Source organism: Channa argus, chromosome 1 (genome assembly GCF_033026475.1).
Source record: "Channa argus isolate prfri chromosome 1, Channa argus male v1.0, whole genome shotgun sequence".
NCBI lineage: Eukaryota > Metazoa > Chordata > Actinopteri > Anabantiformes > Channidae > Channa > Channa argus.
Genome location: NC_090197.1, coordinates 18,397,293 through 18,419,768, shown reverse-complemented (window position 1 = coordinate 18,419,768; position 22,476 = coordinate 18,397,293). Strand labels below are relative to the sequence as shown.

General features: G+C 40.6%; 1 protein-coding gene across 2 annotated transcripts; it reads right to left on the bottom strand.

Moving 5' to 3' along the window:
- Positions 1-254: 254 nt before the first annotated feature.
- rftn1a (raftlin, lipid raft linker 1a) lies at positions 255-22,440 on the bottom strand. Of its 2 annotated transcripts, none has more exons than XM_067504498.1 (10): positions 22,224-22,440; positions 16,089-16,263; positions 9,204-9,387; positions 7,611-7,719; positions 4,684-5,437; positions 4,374-4,577; positions 3,273-3,382; positions 2,971-3,074; positions 2,424-2,499; positions 255-2,118 (listed from the first exon to the last, which is right to left on the bottom strand). In XM_067504498.1, the coding sequence occupies exons 2-10, from the start codon at positions 16,234-16,236 to the stop codon at positions 1,693-1,695; spliced, it is 2,115 nt and encodes a 704-aa protein (XP_067360599.1). In that variant the 5' UTR covers positions 16,237-16,263; positions 22,224-22,440; the 3' UTR covers positions 255-1,692. The 2 variants fall into 2 exon arrangements, with proteins under 2 accessions (XP_067360599.1, XP_067360590.1); XM_067504489.1 differs by having other exon boundaries at positions 16,089-16,240; positions 22,224-22,439.
- Positions 22,441-22,476: the final 36 nt, after the last annotated feature.

Sequence of the window (22,476 nt, the reverse complement as noted above, 5' to 3'; positions counted from 1 at the left end):
TAAAAAAAAAAAAAAAAAAAAGCCGAATATCTTGAAATGTGGCCTAAACAAATGGGCAACTTTTGGTGTCTAATTTCTTTTAATATATTGAAACCAACAAAAAATAAGCCCACTGTTTGCTATTCTAATTTTAGTAGAATGTTGCTTTGACTATTGATGTAACATTTTCAATAATACAACTAATTTAATATTGCATGAACAAAAATATTCAGACCACTAATCTAACATTTTGTACATCACCTTTTTGAAACCAATTAGTTAATCACATGCTATGGTACTTTGACTAAATCTTGAGCAAAATGCTCCACTTCTCCCAGTTTTAAAGTGTCTTCTCCCTTCTGCAAGGTTCAGCTCTATACACATACACATGGACTATGATCAGGATTCCTTGCAGCCACTACTCTGTTGGAGGAGCATTGAGCTGGATGGAGACACTGAGAAGTATCTGTCTGTCCTCACCCTTCATACTTAATTTTGCCTAACTGATGTGCAAAATAAACAAGGCACCTTGTACCAGAGGCAGCAGAGCAACCCTGTGACAACCTCCATGTTTCAGTGGGGAGGGTGTTTTTGAAAGCTCCATTATTTTCTTCTGTGCTTCTGTGACTTACTGGTTATCTCTCCACCGAACCTTCTCAGGTACTGTGGCTTGTCAATCTGCATATTAATCTTTTTTAAATTATAGTATCTCTGTGTGCTACGCTTCCAAAAATGGCATTTCATTGAGCTTGGTGGTGTGTGGTGAAAAAGTACCTTGATCTTGGTACTCAGATTGTACCGGGTTTGAAGTTACAGATACCAGCTTTTTTTTTTTTTTTTTTAACCATGTGAATTTTACTTCTGTTCAATCTGGTGTCAGTTGTCCTCATTGAGGAAGGTTGGCTATGGTCCCATGGACCTCAGCTGTTTTAATATTATCTGTGGTCACAGGAATAAAAACTTGGAAACAATTTTTAGCTTTTACCTCAAATGTGGTTGACAATTGTTTTCTTCATCTCTTTAGACAGCTCTCTTCCTCCTTTTGTTGGGGTGTGTACAGTACAATGATACCAAACAGCACAACTCCATTTAAAAAGGCTGAAGGATTATTAAAGACACCTGTAATAATAATTGAGGACAAGTGCAGACTTCATATATGACTATAATCCATATTTATCACAACATACTTCTAAGGGGTGTCAAAAGTTTGTTCAGGCAATTTTAGATCATCTTTAGCCAACATATAAGCAAATACTAATATCATTTATAAGCTAAAATGTAGATTATGACTGGAGCTCTAATGCAGTGTAAAGATTGTTTTCATTTACATTTTGTTTTAATTTATATACATTACATAAAAAAATACAACCCATAAATCAATACCCCCTTTTGAAATACTAAAATGTTGGAGTGGAGGGCTTGGTTGTACTGTATAGTCTTGCAGACTCTTGTTCTGTTAATATAATTACACATTAAATATAAACACTGACCCAAAGCAGGAAAACTGCACAACCTTAAAGACTTGTGTTAACGCCCAAAATAGAGCAAAATAAAGTATAAGCAACAATGTGTGAAATAAATACAGGATCAGACTGACTAGATCTGGGTTGTCCGGAGGGATAAAATATCCACATCAGTAAAACATTTTTAATGGCTTTTTTGATCAACTAGCCAGGTTTTAACTTCCCTTTGCTTGCTGTTGTGTCCTGTCTGTCAACAGACACCAGAAAACAGCTGCTGTTTGATGCGTTCCTCTGTCTTCACCTGCTCTTTGACCCCTCCACCATCTTTCTGACACACATCTGTCCATCTCACCGTCTTCTGTTGCTTGGATGGTGGGATCTTGTCTATGTCCGTTTCCTCTTCCTGATCTTCAACAGAAAACTGGCTCCCTGATAGTAAGGAGAAGCCCTTTTGATAACTTGCATCCTCTTCCCTCTCCTCTCCACCTCTCAGAGGGCTCGCTCGTTCACTCCTTCCGCTATCCCAGCTCTTCCTCCCTTCACTCTCCTCTTCCTCTTCTCTTGTGTTTCTCCTCAACCTGTCCATCTCTGTCTCCATCAAGGGGGACCTGCTGTCTCTCTCCTCTTCTCCAGCAGAGTTTTTCTTTGCCTTGCTGCGACCCCTGAGGTTCGGCATCTGAAATCAAACAGATGTGTTTGAGATAGTTTGGGGCTTTGTTATGTGTCTTTTTCTTTCTGTCTCTCCAGACACCTGACAAACCACAACAAAGCCTCCCTCAATGATGCCTCTTTCCTGTACAGTATGAGGCTGACTACTAGCCTATTATTAGACTGTTCCTGAGTGGCTTTATATTTGCTGTACATCCCATATTTAGTAATGTGACTTTTTAATGGCACCTTCTGTGACATAGTCACTTATCCTAAAGGCACAACAGAAACAAGTGACAGATTTATTGTGAAGATGTAGGGGAGGGGGCAAACCTTGAAGTCTTTTCTCTTGCGCTGCAAAATGGGTCTCTGAAGGAAGAGGATTTGCTTGGTCGACAAACTCCCGTCACTGCAGAAAAACAAGAGCTGCACTTTTACTACTGTTACCTGTTATCTTATAATTTGACAAATCTGCATTATGCTACATGTGTTAAAATCCAGTTTCTGTTTGCTGCGGTTTGTAAAGTGACAGGTTACAAGACAAAAGCATTTCAGTGACAGTGTTTCTGTTCGCAGCTCTTACAGATTTCAAAGCAGATTCATGTTGAGATGAGCATATGATCATGAATTGTCAGATCTTGAACCATCTGTCCTGTGTATCTAAGCTACACTGTCAGTCCTTATCCCAAAAAAAAAAAAGAGAGAGACAGCAAATGACATATTAAGTAATAAAAATAATGATACTAAAAATCATCAAAGCACTAGTCTTTACTGGTTTTAGGTGATGCAATTTCATGACAGACTGTTAAAAAAAGCAGAAGACATATTTAGTAGAGATGTGAGTTTATAGTTAAAGCAGTGCTCTCTGAAGGTGTAGTACCTGTTGGTCTTGACAATTGGTGTTGGTAAAACGCACATAAGCCTCCATCCATATGGAGCTAAAGACTGGAGTAATGGAATGTAGTCTGTCTTCACTACGACACCCTAAACGAGAGTAAAGAGACATAAACACAACACGACTCTGAAACACAGTTTATAAACACACCAACAAATGTGTAACAAATTTGCTCAGTTGATGCTCAGTCACATACAACTTTTTGTTCACTTCTATGTGATGTTTGACATAAAAACAAGTTGTAAATTTTACATATTCTTCGGACTATTAAAAACTCAAAGACCCACATCAACAACAGTCCACTGCTCAACCACGATAGCATCGTAAGAGGTGTTTGTGGTCTCCTCGGCCGAGCTCTGGAAGATGAACACACTATCCACAGATGAAACCCCATTGTCTGGATAGAAACAGGAGAAATTAGAGACAGCCTCAGATGAACAGAGGTGGATGTAGGTGATCCAGACGTGACTTACAAGCTCATCTCCACTCTCCCAACTGCTCATTATTGATCCCCCTTTTTGGCCATGGCTTGAGCCTACTTATTTCATGGGTGACTGAACAGTGACTTAAGGTGAAAGCCCCAGAATTATAGCATTTAACTCAGTGAATATCACCCCCTACTCAGCATGAAGCAATGCTGTGTCTGAGCAGCTCATTCCTCTTGTCAAGCAACTGGTGCAAATCAACCAGTAAGAACACAGGACACAACGGGACAGTTTGGCCAATTAATTTAGAAAGTCATCAGGTGAAGCAAAATGATGACTGGCGTATCGTTGTAGAGTGGACAGTGTTAGTCAGTCCACCACTTTGGTCTAGAAATAGCTGCACAACTACTGGTTCTATCTATCCTTTTCTCCAAGGGATGCATTCTGCTCACTGGTGATGCCTTGAACGTATTTTAAGGCACATGAGAATTCATAACAACTAAATTTCAGACCAAAACCTGTGTATTTCAACAGGATCATTATCAGTGGATTTGCTATCAGAGGAATAGTGCTGTGCTGTGTAAACTTTAATGGAATAGTATACATTTGCTGAAATATCCTTTTTTCTTCTGTATGAAGTCCTGTATACCACTTTCACACTTGTATACAAAATGGCAAATGGTAAATCACACCCGAACATAATGAAACTATCATATTAGCTGTGTCACACAACCGTCAACTAGTCATTACACTTCCAGCATCACCAGCTGTTTTAAGCAAGGATGCACTAATGATTTTTGCCTCACCATCGTCTGTGCGCTAACGCCGCCTAAATTAAAGTATCCTCTGTCTTGGTCCATTATCTGAGTTTGCATGTAGTCACAACTGCTATATTTTTTACTTTGTATGACAGAATGATTGAAAAAAATTGTTCTATACCATTGGCATGGCACAGAAACATACCATTGTCGTTTCCAAGGTGAAAAAAGCCATCAATAAGCTGTGCACCGTTAGTGAAATGCTGTGTCATGTGATCAAGCCAGTGTGCATCAACTTCTGTGATCAGGCCTGCTTCTTTTTGTACCTGAAGGGGCACCCTGAGTGAGTAAAACCTCAGGGAAGTGTTCAGCTCTCCTGTGTGGTTGTACAGGGCAAAGAGCTGCATTCCTACACACAGACAAAGTAACATGGAAAAGTCAGCAATTAGAAAGAAAGTTCTGCTTCCTGATGATTTGATGACAACTTAGGCCACAAACAGGAAACGGTTACTTACTAGCCTGTCCTGGTGGTGAAGACGCATTCTTATCTTTTTCTGAACTCTTCCGCCTAATATGGTTGTTGTTGTGGTGTCTTGTCAATCTGCTTTGGCTATCTGATGTATCATGGCTGTGATCAGGCTCTGGAGAACTGAGCCGGCTGTCTGAATTTGAGCCTCGTCTTCCTTTCTGGTTTGGAGGGTTTAACTGTTTGTCTGTGGATTCTTTGAGGTCTTGTACACTATGCTCCTTTTGTCTGACTGTATCTGAATTTTCGGAAGGGCTGGGACACATGTGGTTCCCATTGGCATCTGCTGGGTTTTGACTTGGAAACCACAAAGGTGTATCTACACTAGGTTTACAGTAATTTTGAGGCTGGTTTTTTGATTCTAGTGACTCTTTGACTCTGATCTGTGAGGTCTGAATTGTTTCGTCAAACTCCTCTGTGTTGAGCTCTGAACTCCAGGTGGGTTTTAGGGGGCTGAAGTCTGGGACGTTGGGTATGAAAGGCTGTGTGTTGCATTCTACATTGTCATGATATAAATCTTGAGCGTCGAAGGAGTGGCAGTCAGCTTCTACACCATTCTGATGTGGCTCTGATGGATCTGTTGGGCTGGTGTTAGCGCTGAAGGGGTGTCGATGTATGGGAGATGGGCTTGAATGTAAGGACGAGAGCTCCTCGGGGTCCCAGTTACCCAAGAAATAGGGAACACCACCTGGTTGCTGAAGAAAGCCCACAAACATCACTCCCTGCTCTGCTACATCCTGGACCTGCAGCGATGACATAGACATACACAATGTTATCATTTATGTGCATGTCCCAAAATTATATAAGAATATACAATATTTGAGTGACATAAATATAAAAGACATCATTTACTGCATCTCAAATACATTTACACAGTCTCTTTTAATAGTCAGGCAAACACAGCTTCATTTACACACAAACAAAGGCTGACGTATGCAGAGTAGATATTCTGCAAAATAACAACCTACCTAATCATGTGCAAAGATCAAATATTCAAATGACAAAAGGACCTCATTATCCTAACGCATCCGTGTGTGTACGTGTGTGACAGTGTGTGCATATTGTGTGTGCCTGTGTCTGAGTGTTGCTCCCTCCCATGGAGCACTGGTGGTTAATTGTCAGTTGATATTTGGGCTGACAGTTTTAGACAGGCTCGACGGGAGAGAAATCAGATTGCAAACTACCACCAAACAATAATGAGACACATCTTCTCCTATTAACCACTACTTTTGACACTTCACTCATCCACCACCCCCCCCACACACACACTTACCACATTGACTGTATATGCAGTCTCTCCATTAGCATCCAATACACTCAAAATTACATATATGCTTACACAATTTTAGTTGATGAGTATGGCCGAACACAAAGTGAGGGTGGGTGGGCTAGTGAATAATGGACAAGATACAGTTTCAAAATTAAAGCCCCCCACGCAAATGTGCGTGGGGTGCACATACACACACACACACAGGCTTGTCACTTTGTCTTCCTGGTGCTGCTCTTGGGTTCTTATCTTGAACTCTCTGGCAGCTTGTGATCTGATTGGTTATTCATGTCACGCTGCTGAAGCCTATCACATTATTCTCAGTGATGTGCATTTCCATCCAATCAGGTTTGCCTTTGTGCTCTCTGGGTGTTCTGATGCAAATCTATTCAATAGAGCACATTTTCATTTCCCATTGTAGGACTGCTGGCAAATGCATGAACAGAGAAAGTAAACGTGAGTTTTACAGCTGATAAATGCCAGTGATGGTTTGGTAGAGTATTTTAGGGTGAACTCTTACTGTAGTTTACCCCAACTACTGTAATCTTCCATTCATTTTGTATCATTTTTGTTTTTATAGTTACAGGAGAGTGAACAGTGTGGCAGGTAGAGCAAATAGTAAGAATTCAGTATTCTGCTTTCCCAATTCTATCTTTTATACCGCATATTGCACATGGACTTTGCCCACCTTCCCTCACAATGAATTGTTAAAATCCTTCCAATCTGGAAAAAATGCAATATTTGAAATGGAAAATCTCCAATCAAATTTGTTCCATTTTATCTAGAGAAGCTCTGCATGTCAGCAGCAGTGGCAAGTTTACCATATGGCACAGACATGCAATTATCGACAGTTGCCTGTAGCCTTTTGAGCCCTGTAACGTTCCCTTCGCTGTCACAGCAGCGCTGAACCAACATAAAAGATACACACATAAACACACGCCGTGCAAAGAGACGGAGATGATTTACATCGACTGCCTCTTTTAAGAGTTCTACTCTGATTTAGCATTTATCACCATTATACAGATTTTTTTTCACTTGTACTTCAGCTACAACCAACACCGACTTAAGTGATGTCACATGAGGCAATATCCAAAGCTCTATACAACTTTTTTCTCATGTGCAGAGGTACTCCCTTTGACACATACAATCAGATGAGTTGCCCTTTAATGTTAGCATAATCCAATAAGAAAATGCTTTAGAAGTGCCTAGAATTTCCTATGCTGTGGCTTGACCTCATGTTACCTTACATTCAAATATTACCGTCCACTGAGGTACAATAGATGCATATTAATTTGATATTGAGGCATGAGAATCCAGGAGAAAAAAGATTGGCTTATTGCCCTACTAATACTTTCACACTGGATTAAGCAAATAAAGATGTATATTTAAAATATTCAGGTATTCGCCAAAAAGCCTGTTGTCACTATGTGAAGCCTGCACCCCACATTAGTGCCTCATCACTAAGATTGTATTTGAATACCCTGAAAATTACAGTCTTACAATTTAGTAATTTCTACCCCCTAGATACTATTTGAGCAAAGATCCTCATAGATTATTAGGAAAAACTATTTCAAGACTAATATATCAGAAGAGAATAACATGAGCCCAAACCACCTTCCTTGGCATAACTGTGTCCCCGTTCAACTCACCTTCTTGACATAGCTCTGGATCATTTCTGGGTCAGCAGCCTGGTGACCAGCCACACACACATCTGTCTCCAAACGATGTCTTGCCCACCTCAGCTGGCTTTTCTCTGAACTACAGTGTGGGAAAGAATGAAACGAATATTGAGTGTAATGCATAAATCATGTGTAATTCACTTCAGTTAAATTGTGCTCTCATGAACCAGGAAATGTAAAATGTGCTCATACTGTTATAAAATTACCCTGGACTGTTCCCTTTAGGTTCATTTCCTATTCATTATTGCTGGAGCAGTTCCATCACACAGTAACATTACAGTCTAAATGAGCCCTGGCTATATAGGTTCTGGTGCAAATGCTTATGTTCACGAGCACTCATTGACCCAGAATGATCACAGCAGACACATAATGTCAATTCTGGAACTGGGTGATTTTTCCATTTAAGGAGAGCACACATTCAACACAGACACAATAGATTTATTAGACAGAAAAGGGACTGAATTTTGAGTGATAGAACTACAAGACACCATCATAAAAGAAGTATTTAGATACGCCTCTTCAGATTTGGATTGAGGTCAGTGGGAAGGCCATAGTAATATCTTGTGCTCTGAGGCGTGAGTGACATTCCCTGCTAGATTTGAAACAGTAGAGGTTTCAGATTTTCTTTCATTTTTGTGGTTTTTGATGAACAGGGATCTTTGTGATTGGAAAGTAAAAGGCAGAGCAAAGGGGACCAGGAGGGTGTCGGGGGGAGACAAAAGAAAGAAGAGATGTCCATCACTGAAGAATGCAGATGACAGGATGGAGAGATGGTGTCTCTCTTTCAGCATCCCGTTCCCCACTGGTGAGCAGGGATGAAGCAATCAGCCATATCCAAGGTGCTGGGTGCCAGGAAGCAGCCAGCACTTTTATGATCAAAGGAGCAGCCTGTCACCTGCCTTTGCACCTGAATGTGTGTGTTCATGTGTGTGAATATGAGTGCAATATGCGATCCCTTGATTTCACATTAGAAGAGCACACAAAACTCGTGAGGATGCTTAAAACTGTTGTCTAAGCAAAGAAATACTGACACATTAAGTCTTAGTAGGCCTCTGCATGTGTCAGTAACTTCCACAATGAGATACTGAGAATAAGGCTCAGCTTGCATGCTGTACCAGAGCTGATAGTAGAGAGGGTATGAAAATAACACTCTGCTCAAACATGGCGGTGAGTATTATAGTTTCTGGTGTTACTAAAGAATATCTGGGTTACAGAAGAGCTAGTGTAGCTTCACATTGTGCAAGGGAGTCACAGAGTACAGTATATTATCATGTATAGTCAAAGGTGAAAGAATTGGGACAGCATGCTAAAGTTAGTCATTTATTTGTGGCTGATTTATCTGCAATTAATTTTACATCAAGGGAAGGAGGTGAGGAGCAAGATTTTGCCTGTGATAATGGGTCTCAGTTGGATTCCATGTAAAAACAAAAGCTGTTCCCTACTAGCTGCTGGCTAATTATAGCTGCAAATGAATCAAATTTATCAAAATCAATCTGGAATGTACAGTTAAATCTATTTTTAGTGAAGGAAGTTTAAAAACAATACTGTGGATAGTTTGTGTACCTTGTTGTCTCTCGGACCAGCACAGCCCGATGAAGTTGGCGTTGGATGTGCGCATGACGAGGGCCGCAGGGGTGCACAAATGGGTGGACGGCCACCAGGACAAATCCCTGTGCGTAAAGTTCTCTCACCTGAACCGGGAGCTCTCTGACCGAGGACAGACAAAGCACGGATGACACCGGCACCTCTGGAGGGGATGGCGAATGGGTGAGAAGGGAGGGAGAAAATTAGGTTAGACAAGACGGGTTAATGAGAAATGGTCAAGACAAGGAAGTCACGGATTGCAAAAGAGACAGGAAAAAATAGAGCAGTATCCGGAAGTGGATAGAAGCTGGAAGAAAGAGACAGAGTAAAAATGTGACAGAGAAAAAGGGACAAAGGGTGTAAAGGAACAAAGACCGAGCGCATGTTTCATTATCATAATCCCCACACCAACACATGGCATCTTCACGCTAAATCTGAAGCTAATTACACCACAACAATTAGACCTGCGCTCACTGCCAACAGCACATTGTGGCTTTCTAAAAACACAAAGACACTGTGCAGCCACAACTTTAAATCCACCTACTAGTGCAAATGTTGAGGATGACAGGGGTCAATGTGGGCACTCTGACCTGTCTCTGCAGCCCCATTCAGAGTAGCTGCAAGCTACATTATAGAGTGTGTTCTGACACCTGTCAATTGTGGACAGCATTGCATTTTACCTACACTAACTACATTTTACCTATCAATCTTTTTATCTATCAATGGTATCAAATTGCCTGCTTGGGTGTTGCACAGAGCTGCTTTCCCTATTGCCACAGTGGGGGAAAAAAATTTAGTTAAAATGGCTAGCAGAGATTATCATATGGAAGCAAACTGTCAAGGCAAATCCACCAGAGAGAGCAGTGTCTTTGCGAAAGCTGCCCTATAAAAGGCCGGTGCATTGTAGTAAGGCTCTCTCTCTATCTGTTTACATGCTTTTAAGGGAACACGTGCATGCATGGCTGTGTTTTTCTATATAATTGAGTGATGCCAGGTGGTGTGTGTGTGTGTGTGTGTGTGCGCGTGCGTGCATGTGTGTGTGTTTGAGAGAGTGAGAGTGTGAAAGAGAGAGAGCGAGAGAAAGCAAGAGAGAGCGCGAGAGAGTGAGAGAGAGGAGAGAGAGCGAGAGAGAGAGGAGAGAGAGCGAGAGCGAGAGGAGAGCGAGAGAGAGAGATGAGGCTGTCTGTTGTGCCTGAATGCTTGTCACCCTTTCCCATTCAATCTCATTTGCATGGGTCTGGAGAAGAGAAAATAACCTGAATAAATTATCTAGACACACACAAAACACACACACACATTCACAGGAAAAAAAAAGAAATGCGCAAGCTATCTCATTTTCAATTTGTTCTCCATCATCTGCCGTGTTCACACACACACATAAGAAACTAGCCAGGACGCTAGGATACAAGCACATTAACACACACTCTCCTGACTCCCATCTCAGTTAAACAATCGAGAAAAACTCTCAGAGAAAATCCAACCATCACATCATCTTGGCATAACGGCTTGGAACCATGAAGGCCTTTCATCAAGCAACCACTTAAACGGGTGCCTGTGGGGACTTATCAAAAACAGTACAGTGATAATAGCAATAACAGCTGGAGACTGGGATTGGGTGGCAGGGGGGGATAACAACGATCCTGTCACCATAAACAGTCATTAGCCGTCATTAGCTCTGCACGGCTGGCACTCAGCCACCGACAAGATACAGGCAAGGCATGGTGGATAATTCAGGCAAGGCATACAGAAGTTATTAGGATGTTATGCAGCGCTTTAGGCTGGGAAGCAACTTCATTTATACTGTCTGCCAATGTGGGATTTAAGGGGAGCCTGCAATTCCACACCAGAATGGGAACATGGGAACAGCTCAGGGCAGACAAGCCGGGTGGAGTTTTATAGTTCCAGCTACTGATTGCAAGGGTATAGTGTTAGTAACCAGTGTAGAAAGTGTAGAAAGACCACTAGAATGTGTGTTTAAGAGAGGTGTGATGACAAGCTTGTGTTTCTTAGTGTTTAAGAAAGATAGACACAAATATTCAAAGGTGCATCATTTATAGGACACAAGAAGCGGCTGAGTGGTTCTTCAGCTTTGATCCCCAGTCTGCTTTTTCCCTTTCAACCCACAGCTTTGACCGCACGACCGCCGCTGTGTGTTGTGAGTGATGCCTCACTTTTCAACCATGGATTTCAAAGGCTGTATTCGGAGTGTGAGAGTCATACCCTTCCTGTAGCTGCTTGAAAGGGCTTATTAATTCCTTGTACAAATCCCTGAATCTGTGTGTGACTGTAAAATCATATTTTGTGGGTTGTGTGTGCCACAATGTCTCAGCCAATGTGTATGAGCCATCGTTTTCCCTGTGTTGTCTAAGTGTGTGCACATAAAAGAGTTTGTGCTAAGCCTGCTAGGTGATGCATGGGGATTACTACTCACAGCCAACCTCAAGGCTTATCCCCATGCTTCCTGGAGGTTCACGTTTTTTTTAAATAGTCTTCTAATGACTTGCAGAGGTTTTAGGCGAGGATATGTGCCAAAACAGTGGCTATAAAATAATATATTTTCTAGAGCCAGGAACTCCCCACTGTTTGGAGAAAGTAGCCATAGGCTATGACAGTCACTGGTCAGCATATGAGCTTTGTCAAGTGCAGTATGATCTCCACAGAGCACACGCTTTACAAGAAATGTCTCAGAAAGAGCACGAGGTTCACAATAAATGTCAAAATGACAAGTATAAGCAGGAGAAACACAGTTTGCTGTGGTGAGAACACAGTGTGGTGCTTAAGGCACATACAGCACCACGTTCTTGTGATCCTGTGAATTCTAGTCTGGCTCACTTTTGACACATAGCAGCTCTCTCCCGTCTTGGCTGGCATTCTCTACAGGCTTTTTGACAATATGACTGGAATGGAAAAAAAGGAAAAACAATCCAGAAAAATGGTTTGAACCAATGTGTCAGATCACAATTTTCAACAATCTTTCATTAAAAAAAATGTTTGAGTTTACCAGGAAGTGTGTCAGCCAGTGCAGATGTTGCAAACTGATGGATTTGTGCTAAGTCAAATACATCACGCACAGAGCACGCAAAGATATATCAAGTGAGAAAGAAGGCATATATTATGCTCTGTCAACAGAAGAACTATCTATCGTAGCATTCAGATGTAGATCACATGTACACAGACACACACAATATATAAATATATTTATTAAAAAAGAGCCTGGGTAAAATAAAGTTGCCCACAGGTATACAAAACCATGCCACTGAGCATTAGGCACATGTTGTAAGTTTTAATGAGCTGAGTGGGTCTCTGTCTCTGCAGGGTGGCAGAAAGTCATCATCAGAGTTCAGCTTCTCACTGTCTGCTCAAGAGACCGGCATTAGTCACACAGCATCACACCTAACTTGCTTCCTCACACATCGGCAGATTCCTGGCTCCTGCTCACTCCCTCTCACACTTCTAACTCTCTTTTCGCTCGACTTCTCCTCTCCTCGCTCTCAAGACACTCGTTTCCCTCCCTGCTCCAGACCCAACCAACACTCTCTGTAGCTTTAAGTTTTCATGTGCTGTTCATTCTCTCACCGTCTGTTCTCTGTCACACCTCCCTGACAGTATTCTGCCTCTCCCCTACTTTTTTCTTTCATTTTACCTCTTTTTTGTTCATGTTCTCGTCTCTTTCCAATTCTTCTTCTCATTATACAAGCAGGACTATGACACAAAGTAGACTGGGTTAAAATGTCACACCTGACTATTACATTTCATTCTTCACATTTATGTCAAGGTAACCAATCTATTACAACAGGGATAATGAAGATCATGGCTCTTTTAAAAGGTGGATCATGTGTCAAGATGCTGCAGCTTGGTAAATAGACGGTAAGATCAATAGAATAAGACACTGGTTTGAGGGCAAATGATAAGGTGGAGACAAAACAAAACAGAACAAAAATAAATTAATAATAATCACATACGCAGTCCATCTGTGAAGCAAAGGCCCGTTGCCTCAAACATATTTCTCTTCCTTCTCTGGATTTCACCACAGGGTCGCTTTGACCCAGTGTGAGCAAGTTTTTGCTTAGTCACATGAAAACGTTCCAGCTCAAACCCTACAAGAGCTCATAAAACAAAGGCAATAAAATATATTATGAGCCACATTGTTTCTGGTGAGTTTCATTTCTTACAGGTCAAAGGTTAGGTTAGAAACCACACTGTGCACCTCTCCAGTCAGAGCATGAGGCTCATTATCCTGAGAACACAACTTAGTTTATTAAACAGACATCTAGTCTCACATATCTCACACGAGCACCAGCAAAGATATTTGTTTTTCATTACTGTGTGGGAGCTGTCAAGTCACACTGGCAAGGAAATAATGTTATTAATGGAAGCCAAATTGAATTAAAGCATGGATTTGACCGTGGGTTTCCTCAATGTCATGGACTGACATACAGATTCTTCTGCCTCCCACATACACACGCACATGGACACACACAAATACAAATAAATCCTTTAGCTGGGAATGACGCCTCTCAATCTCCACAAACAATCAGATAATCCTTAAGGAATCCTTCACTTCTCAGTCTCTCTATCGCAAATGGAGAAAGGAATAGAGACAGAGAGACGCAGGCACACACCCACTCACAACCACACAATCAATTCATAGTGTTTATCCTAAAATAGGGTATACCCATCTTAAGCAGCTCAGGTAGCGTCAGTGAGTTTACCATATAAATGACCTGCCTGTCTGTCGAAAGATAACACTAACTCTGCTGACTATAAAGTGTTTTTGTCTGAGCGTGAATGAGCCGCCATGCCTACTTGTATGAACACTATCCCTGTGTGTATGTGTGGACTTTCTGTATCTTTGCGTGTGTGCTGCTGCCCATGCGATTAGCAACGACAAAGACGAAAAATCCTCATGTCTATTGTCTGTTTTGGTCACCACCATTTCGGGCTGCCAAATCGCTCTCAGCCAACACTACAGCCTAACCAATTAGCCAAACATAACAGGGCTGGCTGAAAATGAAGCCGACTGGCATCCGGACATTGCCACTTGGCTGTGGAGCTGTGCCTGCTGTCTGTTACAGTGTTGCATTGGAAACTCTTCTAAAAAGGACTTCAGTGAGCTACTTGCACCTGCTTCAGCATGTTGGGTGATGGAGTGCACAGCACCGGCTTGTTGAAACATTTAGACATAAGGGGAAAAAAAGGTGATATTTTTGGGGGTATTTTAACACTATTTTGCCTTCTCGACTCTCTCCACATGCCTTTTATCTTTTCACAGTCCACACCAACACAATAGCAGAATTAGTATTTTTAGAAACCGCACGCCCTTAGAGGATTCTCATCAAGCATTCTCAAGATGCGAAGAGCATGCACACACCCACACGTTAAAAGGCACACCATTTTTTTCATATTTATACACATATACACACACAGACAGAGTTCCCAAGACACTATGCAAACGCATATCAGCTTTTGTCATCGTGTAAAGGGTGAGGCACAGGGAAGTTGCAGGGCATGGCTACAGCATGCACAATATAGCTGAGTCTGAGAATTGGAGAACTCTTTGAACTCCCTGCAACAGGAGCCACACACAGACACAACTTCAGCTTACAAGCCACATTTTGCCCCCTTGATACTTAGAGTATGAAAGAAAAAACTGTTCCACTGAGTTGCTGAGCTAAACATTTCATTTAACTGGTTGAAGTTGGAATAGCAACTGTGGCTATTTTATTGGTGAAACACACACAACCACTGCAACCAGAGTTCAGAATAAGAAAGCAAAGCAGAGTTCAACAGAAAGTTGAACTTACAATACTTAAAACAGAACATGATGCACACTATAAAGAATTCATAAGAATTACTTTGAAGAAATATCAAATGAAACACATTCCTTGGAGCCTGTTCCCTTTCTCAAACTGGAACTGGGACAAATGTGAATCAGATCTGAATGATGCTTGCTGCTGAATCTGATGCTCAAGTTGGTTCTTTTCAGTTGAGCTGTGACTGAAATTGCCTCCCTTGTTCCTCATTCAATCACTGTACATTAAAAAATGCAAAATAATCACTCAAAAATTATACTATACACGGAGTGATTTCAGGCAGCTTAGTTTTAAAGAGGGACATTTAGACCAGAAAAGAATATATTAAAAAAAACATTTTATCAAGAAGTACTGCACTATGGGAATGATGTGGATACTGACAATTTTTTAAAGTTTAATATTTTTGTGATAATCTGTAGTTTCACATAACCTGAGGCGTTAACATAATTTAATCACAGAGTTGAAGAAAAAGGATAAAGGAAATTACCATATTTCCTGGTTTCTTATCATTTTTAAAAATAAATAAAACATAGCTAACGAAACAAATTGGCAATAACTAATAAAATACCTAAATCTAAGCTCTTTGGCTGTCTGAAAGTAAAGTATAATTCTTCATTTACTGATAACTTCGTTGGTTTTTGCAATACAACAAACCACAAAGACTTACATATTCTGAAAAAGTAAATATGCCTAAAACGTCCATCCTGAATTAACAAAGCAACATTAGCATTTTTAATTCATATTTCAGGGCAGTCATGGTCATGACAAACGCTGGCATTTTAGAAAATGTAACTGACACTAGCAATGGTTGAATTCAAACTAATAAAATGCTGTCACAGCTAGTTAAACATTTTAATTTGTCATGTTCATTATCTTTTATTGAGACGTTATACATGAGCACCTGTCTATTTCAAGTATGCAAGTGTGGGAGTTACATGAAATTCATGTTCCACTGGGATTCACAGGTTTAGTGAAAGCTCTCAAGAAGAAAAAAGGAAGGCTGCAACTGTCTTAAAGACACTGCAGATTGTATATATTACAGTATCCAAACCTTCTTTCCCTAGAAGAAAATCCAGGAAGTGGTAGGTGTATGCAACGCCCACTTTAGTCTCCACTTGAGGACGTCGGAGGGTAGAGTAGATTTTGCCTGGACTTTGTCTATCTTCTGCCTTTCGCAACTTAGGGAGCCTGCACCCCATGTCTCTGTAAGAAGACAGGAGAGGAGCCTTTAGAAAAAATGATGAGAGAAAAACAGAGAAGGGTGCTAAAAAAGACTTGACTGTGAGACATGGAATTGATAGAGTTTCTAAATATACAGAACACATTAGCACCTCCAACCGAGCATGCGTGATGGTCACACAAGAGCATGAGATGCATGAATTAATGTGTGTAGCTAACTCTCAGACACACATTCACACTTGCACTCTACAAGAATACCGGAATATGAGATTGTCAGCCATTACCTGTTTGGGGGGCTGTGATAGGGCATCTCTTAATCAAATTGGGATGATTGGGAGAGACACGTTTGATCAGAATGAATTAAAGCAGAAATGGGAGTGATTTCCTGCCCTGTCAAGCAGCGTGACATGAAACTGGATAGATGAGGAGAGGAGAATAAGCATATAGAACAGTAAGGGAATTTAGATTTTGATCCAACTGTAGCCATGAAGAATGAATGAATGAATGAATGAATGAATAAATAAGTAAATATATATATATATATTTTTTTTTATTATATTATATTGTTAATTATATCCTCAAGGACAGGTGGTTTGAAACACTTTGGAGAAAGCTTCAAACTTTGTTTTACATTTATTCGCTCCTAAATTCCAACAAGCAATTTAGATCCAAAGGTTTGCGTTGTAAAAAACTAAGAATTAGGAGCCTTTCGAGACAACTGATTGTAGGAAGAATGTAAAATTAGAGGACAAGACAGGGGTAAAGGACAAAAGAAGCAGGGTGTGGTCAAATACCATCAAGCTAATCTAATATGACAGCTTCAGTACCCTCAAACCACTGCCACGGTTATGCTTAATATATCCTTCCGCCATGGTTTGTAAGAGCTGTACGGGGAGGTGGGCTACTACGTTTGTGTGTGCATGAGTCTTCCCCAAAGGCAGGACATATCTGTATCTCTGCATCTGTTTGTGGAGCATGCAGAATGACACAGTAACTCCCATTGGGCCAAGTGCACGGGCATTAACTCAGCTAACGATCCTAATAGACTATATAAAGCCTAGTGTGTGTGTGTTGGGTGACTTACAGCTTTGATTGGATAGTGTGCACATTTCCAAAGGTCAGAAAAGTTGCCAAAGGCAGCATCTTTAGTATATTTTCATAAGTTATCTGTCTTGAGACACTACACTATGTCATACATTTTGTAAAGAACAAGCAATTAGGAGTCATTATTCTTTCGATACAAGATGCTCTTTCATAATTAAGATAATTAAGAAAAAAAGAGAAAGAGGCATTATCAGACTGTCTCTCCTCTTGTCTTGCTTTTTCCTACTATCCCACTCCTTCCTCTCGACCTGTCAATTGCCCTCTTTTCGACTCTCAAACCATTATGTCTTCTGCTAGTCATGTTCATAATTTGCTAAACACTCTCTCCTTGCCTGACCGATGGCTTAATCAGCCCTTTTCTCTTCAACTCACCTTATACATTTTTCTGCCATCCTTGATTAGGACGGCTCTTTTTGTTCTATTGGTTCAAAGGCCTTGATTAGGCTTACACTAAACAATTCATTTTTGTAACTTTTATGTGAATCTGATCACTAGAATTACTTTCTTCGGCTAATTATCAGTTTATTCAGACTTTTACTTTCTCTCCATATTGTGGAAGGCCTTACACTTTCACTTTGTCAACTACCCTCAAGACTTTCATCTCTCCTCTAAACTCTTCTTTCTCCATTGTGTCCCTCAGTTCATCAATCTGTGTTTCTTTATAAAGTCTAGTCCCTCCAATGCTATAACAGCATTTCCAAAACAGTTAGGACACCATGTAAAATGTTCATTAAAACAGGATGCAAAGATTTATAAATTATGCAAAACTTACACTAAATTGCCAAAAGTATTCGCTCACCCATCCAAATAAATGAATTCAGGTGCACAAAGCAAGGTCCATAAAGACATGGATGAGTGAGTTTGGTGTGGAAGAAAGTGACTGGCCTGCACAGAGTCCTGACCTCAACCCGATAGAACATCTTTGGGATGAATTAGAGCGAAGACTGCAAGCACTGGGTATTATGTATTTCATAAACACACTCCTAAACCTCGTGGAAAGCCTTCCCAGAAGAGTTTAAGCTGTTATAGCTGCAAAGGGTGGGCCGACGTTATTTTAAACCCTATGGATTAAGAATGGCATGTCACTAAAATTCATATGGGTCTAAACGGAGGTGAGGGAATACTTTTGGCAATATAGTGTATATTAGACAAGAATATAAAACAACAGCCAGTCAAATGTTGAAACTGAGAAATTCACTAAGAAAAAATGTGGTGCATTATGAACGGTTGAAAGATATTCTTCCTTGATAGAGGAATTTCAACTGTTCAGTTTCAAATCTTGACTTGTAAGACGACAGGATTGTTTTCCACCTCACTTCAGTCCATCTTAAATGAGCTTGGGCCCATAGAAGACTCCTTTTTTTCTGGATCTTGGTTACAAATGCTTTTTTTTGTTTTGTATGCTAGAGTTTTAACTCACATTTGTGAATGCAGCAATGAACCCTCCTCACTGACAACAGTGTTGTGAGGACTTCCTTACCCTATACAGTAATATCATTTGTGTCTGTTTGTGTCTGAGTTGTGTCTGTTTTTAAAGCAGTGGTGCCTGAAAGCCAAAGGATCACAGCCATTCGATAGTAAGACACTCAGCCTCTTTGGCATGCTCTTTTATACTCAGTCATGATTTCCATCTTTCCCTTTGTCCATTCAATCCTGTTGTCTGGTGGCTCAATAAGTTATTGCAGCTAAAGTGCTCCCCTACTGAGCCTGTTAAGTCCTATAAAATTATCAAAGCGTCTCCAGACAGACAGCTAAGTGGAATATGGGCTTTGACTACAGCATGTAGATCCACTGCCAAATATTCTCCCTTAAGGGCTGCACTTTGGTACGCTCTGTCTGCTACAGGGACAAAGGCGGGTTAATGTGATGATGTTTAGCAGGCTTCATGTCTGACTGGTTATAAAAGAAAAGGGGCAAAAGGTGAAGCACAGGAAAGGGGGAGAATAATGTGGTCAAAATATGATAATGATGACTTGAAGAGAAGCATAGAAATGTCCATGGAACGTGATTTGCATCATTTTCCACTTCCTTGTCTTTGGCTTTACTCCAGTACTTTTTTAAAGAATTTCTGACCTATTCCCATGCAAAAAAACTAAATTTTCAAAGACGTCCATTCATAAATTTTACTTGTTCTATGCATAATGTTTAAGCAAATCTAAAATTATAACAACTTGCAATAATTCACTTACTATTTTGCTAGAGGCAGTTGGTGATATTGCTCTCAATAAAACCTGATTGGTTCAAATCTTAGTCTTGAATATCCTACAGCTTTTCTGTTTGATCCAACATCTCATCGTGGCTCTCACTGTATGCCGACACTCAAAACAAAAGGACTCACTTTAACAGTTGTCTGGAAGGTTTAGGGACTGATCTGTATAATTGGATACAACTGATGGTTGTAGTACAGGAAAAACTTCAACGAGTTCAAGACTTGAGGCCTTTTTGCCACATATGAGACCCTTTTCGCTACATATTGACTTCAAACAGAAACTTTCACTTGCTCTCATGCATTCACACAGGCAAAAAACACCCTTGACAGCAAAAAACATCCATTAAACTGGGAGAGACGGGAGCAAGAGACAGATAAAAGAAGTGAAAAAGAGAAAATAGAGATAGACAGGGACTAGCGGAGGGTTTCTCATTAGAGGATCTCATGTAACAGCGAGTTTTGAAATGACAGCGGATTTGCGCAAGAGCATAATCCATCTGTGCTATGCCACTGCTCTGCTACCTCCCGCGCCACTCAGAGGGGGATGCCTGCTATCCAAGAAGCGTATTCATTCTCAGCAGTAGAAAAGATCTAGGCGGGCACAAACTTGGGAAAATTCACAGTAAATATAGATAAATCACAAGAGAAGCTTTCCCATTTTTAGTTTCTTCATACTGAACTACAGATATTTCACTTTCAATTATTAAAAAAAAAACTCCAATGTATATTATAATATATCATTAAACACATTGATCATAATCCACTACTGGGCCTCATACAGGTCTGAAATTCTCAAATTAAGGGTCTTGTTTTTTCTTATTCCTTTAACAACCAACTAATTGTAGCCAACTGTTAACAAAACCTTAACCATAACCTTAAATGTTTTTGTTTTTTTTTTTAACACATAAAGGTACATTTAAGATAAACTTAAATTTCATATCCACGTATCGAATGGCTGGGGTGCAGAATTTTTTTGCATCAATCCCAACTACAACTCCTTTATGGCACCTGAGGAAAAGTGTTTTTGCTGCATGCAATATACCATAGCTGTTTCTTGTGTTCATTTTTTGCACCTGATGCACTAAACTGATTTATAGCAAGTATCAGCAAATAAAACTGTCACTGCTGGCTTTCAGACTCCTATATTATTAGACTCTATGGGCCTGTTTGGAAACCATAATTCCTGCTTCTTGTGAGTGGGTGGCATTACAGCTACTATATATGCAAGAAATGTTTGGTTTGTTAAAAAGGGTGAGAGTCTGAATTAAGTAACATTTAATAGCTGTATGATCATTTGACAACAAAAATACAGATGCACAGATGCATGTCACAAAGTTGGAGTATTAATAGGGTCTTGTACGATTAAAGTCATGTGCTACATTGGATATTTTTTACTGAAAATTAGAGGTGACAGACTGAGTCCTGGGGAGTGGGCTTCCCTCCCACTGGGTTGCTGTTTCACTCAGTTTATATCCAAGGATGGGGGTTGCTGATTTTAGTAAAAAAGGAGAAACAGAATGAGATTAAAGAGTGAAGAAACGAGCAATAGCAACAGACAGCAAAGGTGAGACAGACAGCGTGAATGACTGGGAGCATGTCAAGTTGCCTCGAGGAAAGAGTGATTTCCCACAGGCAACAAAGTAGTCACCTCAAAAGGTGTTTTAATGAGGCTGCATGGAGAGGATAAAAACAAATTATGACATTGATGTATTGGTCTGTTAACGAGGTCCTTGCACAGCCCATTTTGCTCTAAAAAGAACAGTTTATGAACAAAGGCAGACTGTTTGGACTGGGGCATCAATTTATTAAACCCTGGGGTGGATTCTTACTAGTTAAGTCCCTAAACATAATAGGCTCCGCTTCTGTGGAGTAGTAATGGATGAATTTCCTTCTACTATTTACTTCGTGGGTTTACACATGTCACTCAGGACTAATGAATCCTTCCAAATAAATTTTATAGCATATAAAATTTTTAGCAAACATACAGTACGTAGCCATGGAAAAAGTGATGGACCATGCATTTTGCGGGTGCAATCTAGCTTGAAATTAGATGTTTCTGGTTTTCCTTTTTGGTGCGTCCATCCTCTCTCTCTCCACACACACACACACACACACACACACACACACACACACACACAGAACACGTGGCCGGTGGCGACCGTTAACGGTCCTAGTTTAGTGAACAGAAAATGATACACGACAGGTTACTTGCGCACCAAATCTTTCTAGTTCTGACACACACACACACACACACACACACACACACACACACGGATCTTAACTCTTTCATCTGCGCCCGGCACATTTATTCCGTCAGGCGTATCTCGAGTTCACTTCAACCTGTGACAGTGAGCTTATTGATTTCGTTCCACCATGAATACGGGTGCCTCAAAACATGACAAATCAACGACTAAAGGTGTCTAAAGTAGGTGGATTTATCACATCACAGGTGTTTTATTCTGAAAGGGTTCCAAAGAATTCTTCATAAGACCTTGATGTTAAAGCAAATAGGCTCTGTAAGTCGCTCGCCGTCTAATTCTATGTGTATGAACTCATATTCCACAGTGAGGAAATTCACATGTAACAGTGAGACACAAACATATTATTTTGAAATATTACATTTAGATTTAGACATTGCCATGTAACGGAACTGGTAACGTGGTAACGAAACGAACAGGCAAGAGTTTAACTCACCAGTCAAGTTGTCCCCAGTCTGCACGACGTCTACGCTGCACGGGAAGCGTCCTCACACTTGAGTATGTGGATGTGCGTCTCTACTCTCTCTCTCTCTCCACCACTGCCTTCAGGAATCACACACACAGCGACTCCGATACTGCGATCCAATGGGAAGAAAACATGACTGCTCCGTTTAGAAACCACAACTGACTGTTGCTTAAATTCTGGAGCAACTCATGATAAGCGCTTTTTTCCTCCCTATCAGCAGCGT

Bases quoted from the DNA above. Each gene is read 5' to 3' on its own strand.
- rftn1a (XM_067504498.1), bottom strand. From the start codon at position 16,236: ATGGGGTGCAGGCTCCCTAAGTTGCGAAAGGCAGAAGATAGACAAAGT. The intron at 5,438-7,610 runs GTGAGTTGAACG...TCATCGCTGCAG, and splicing joins TCCAGAGCTATGTCAAGAAG to GTCCAGGATGTAGCAGAGCA. The intron at 4,578-4,683 runs GTAAGTAACCGT...GTCTGTGTGTAG, and splicing joins TTCACCACCAGGACAGGCTA to GAATGCAGCTCTTTGCCCTG.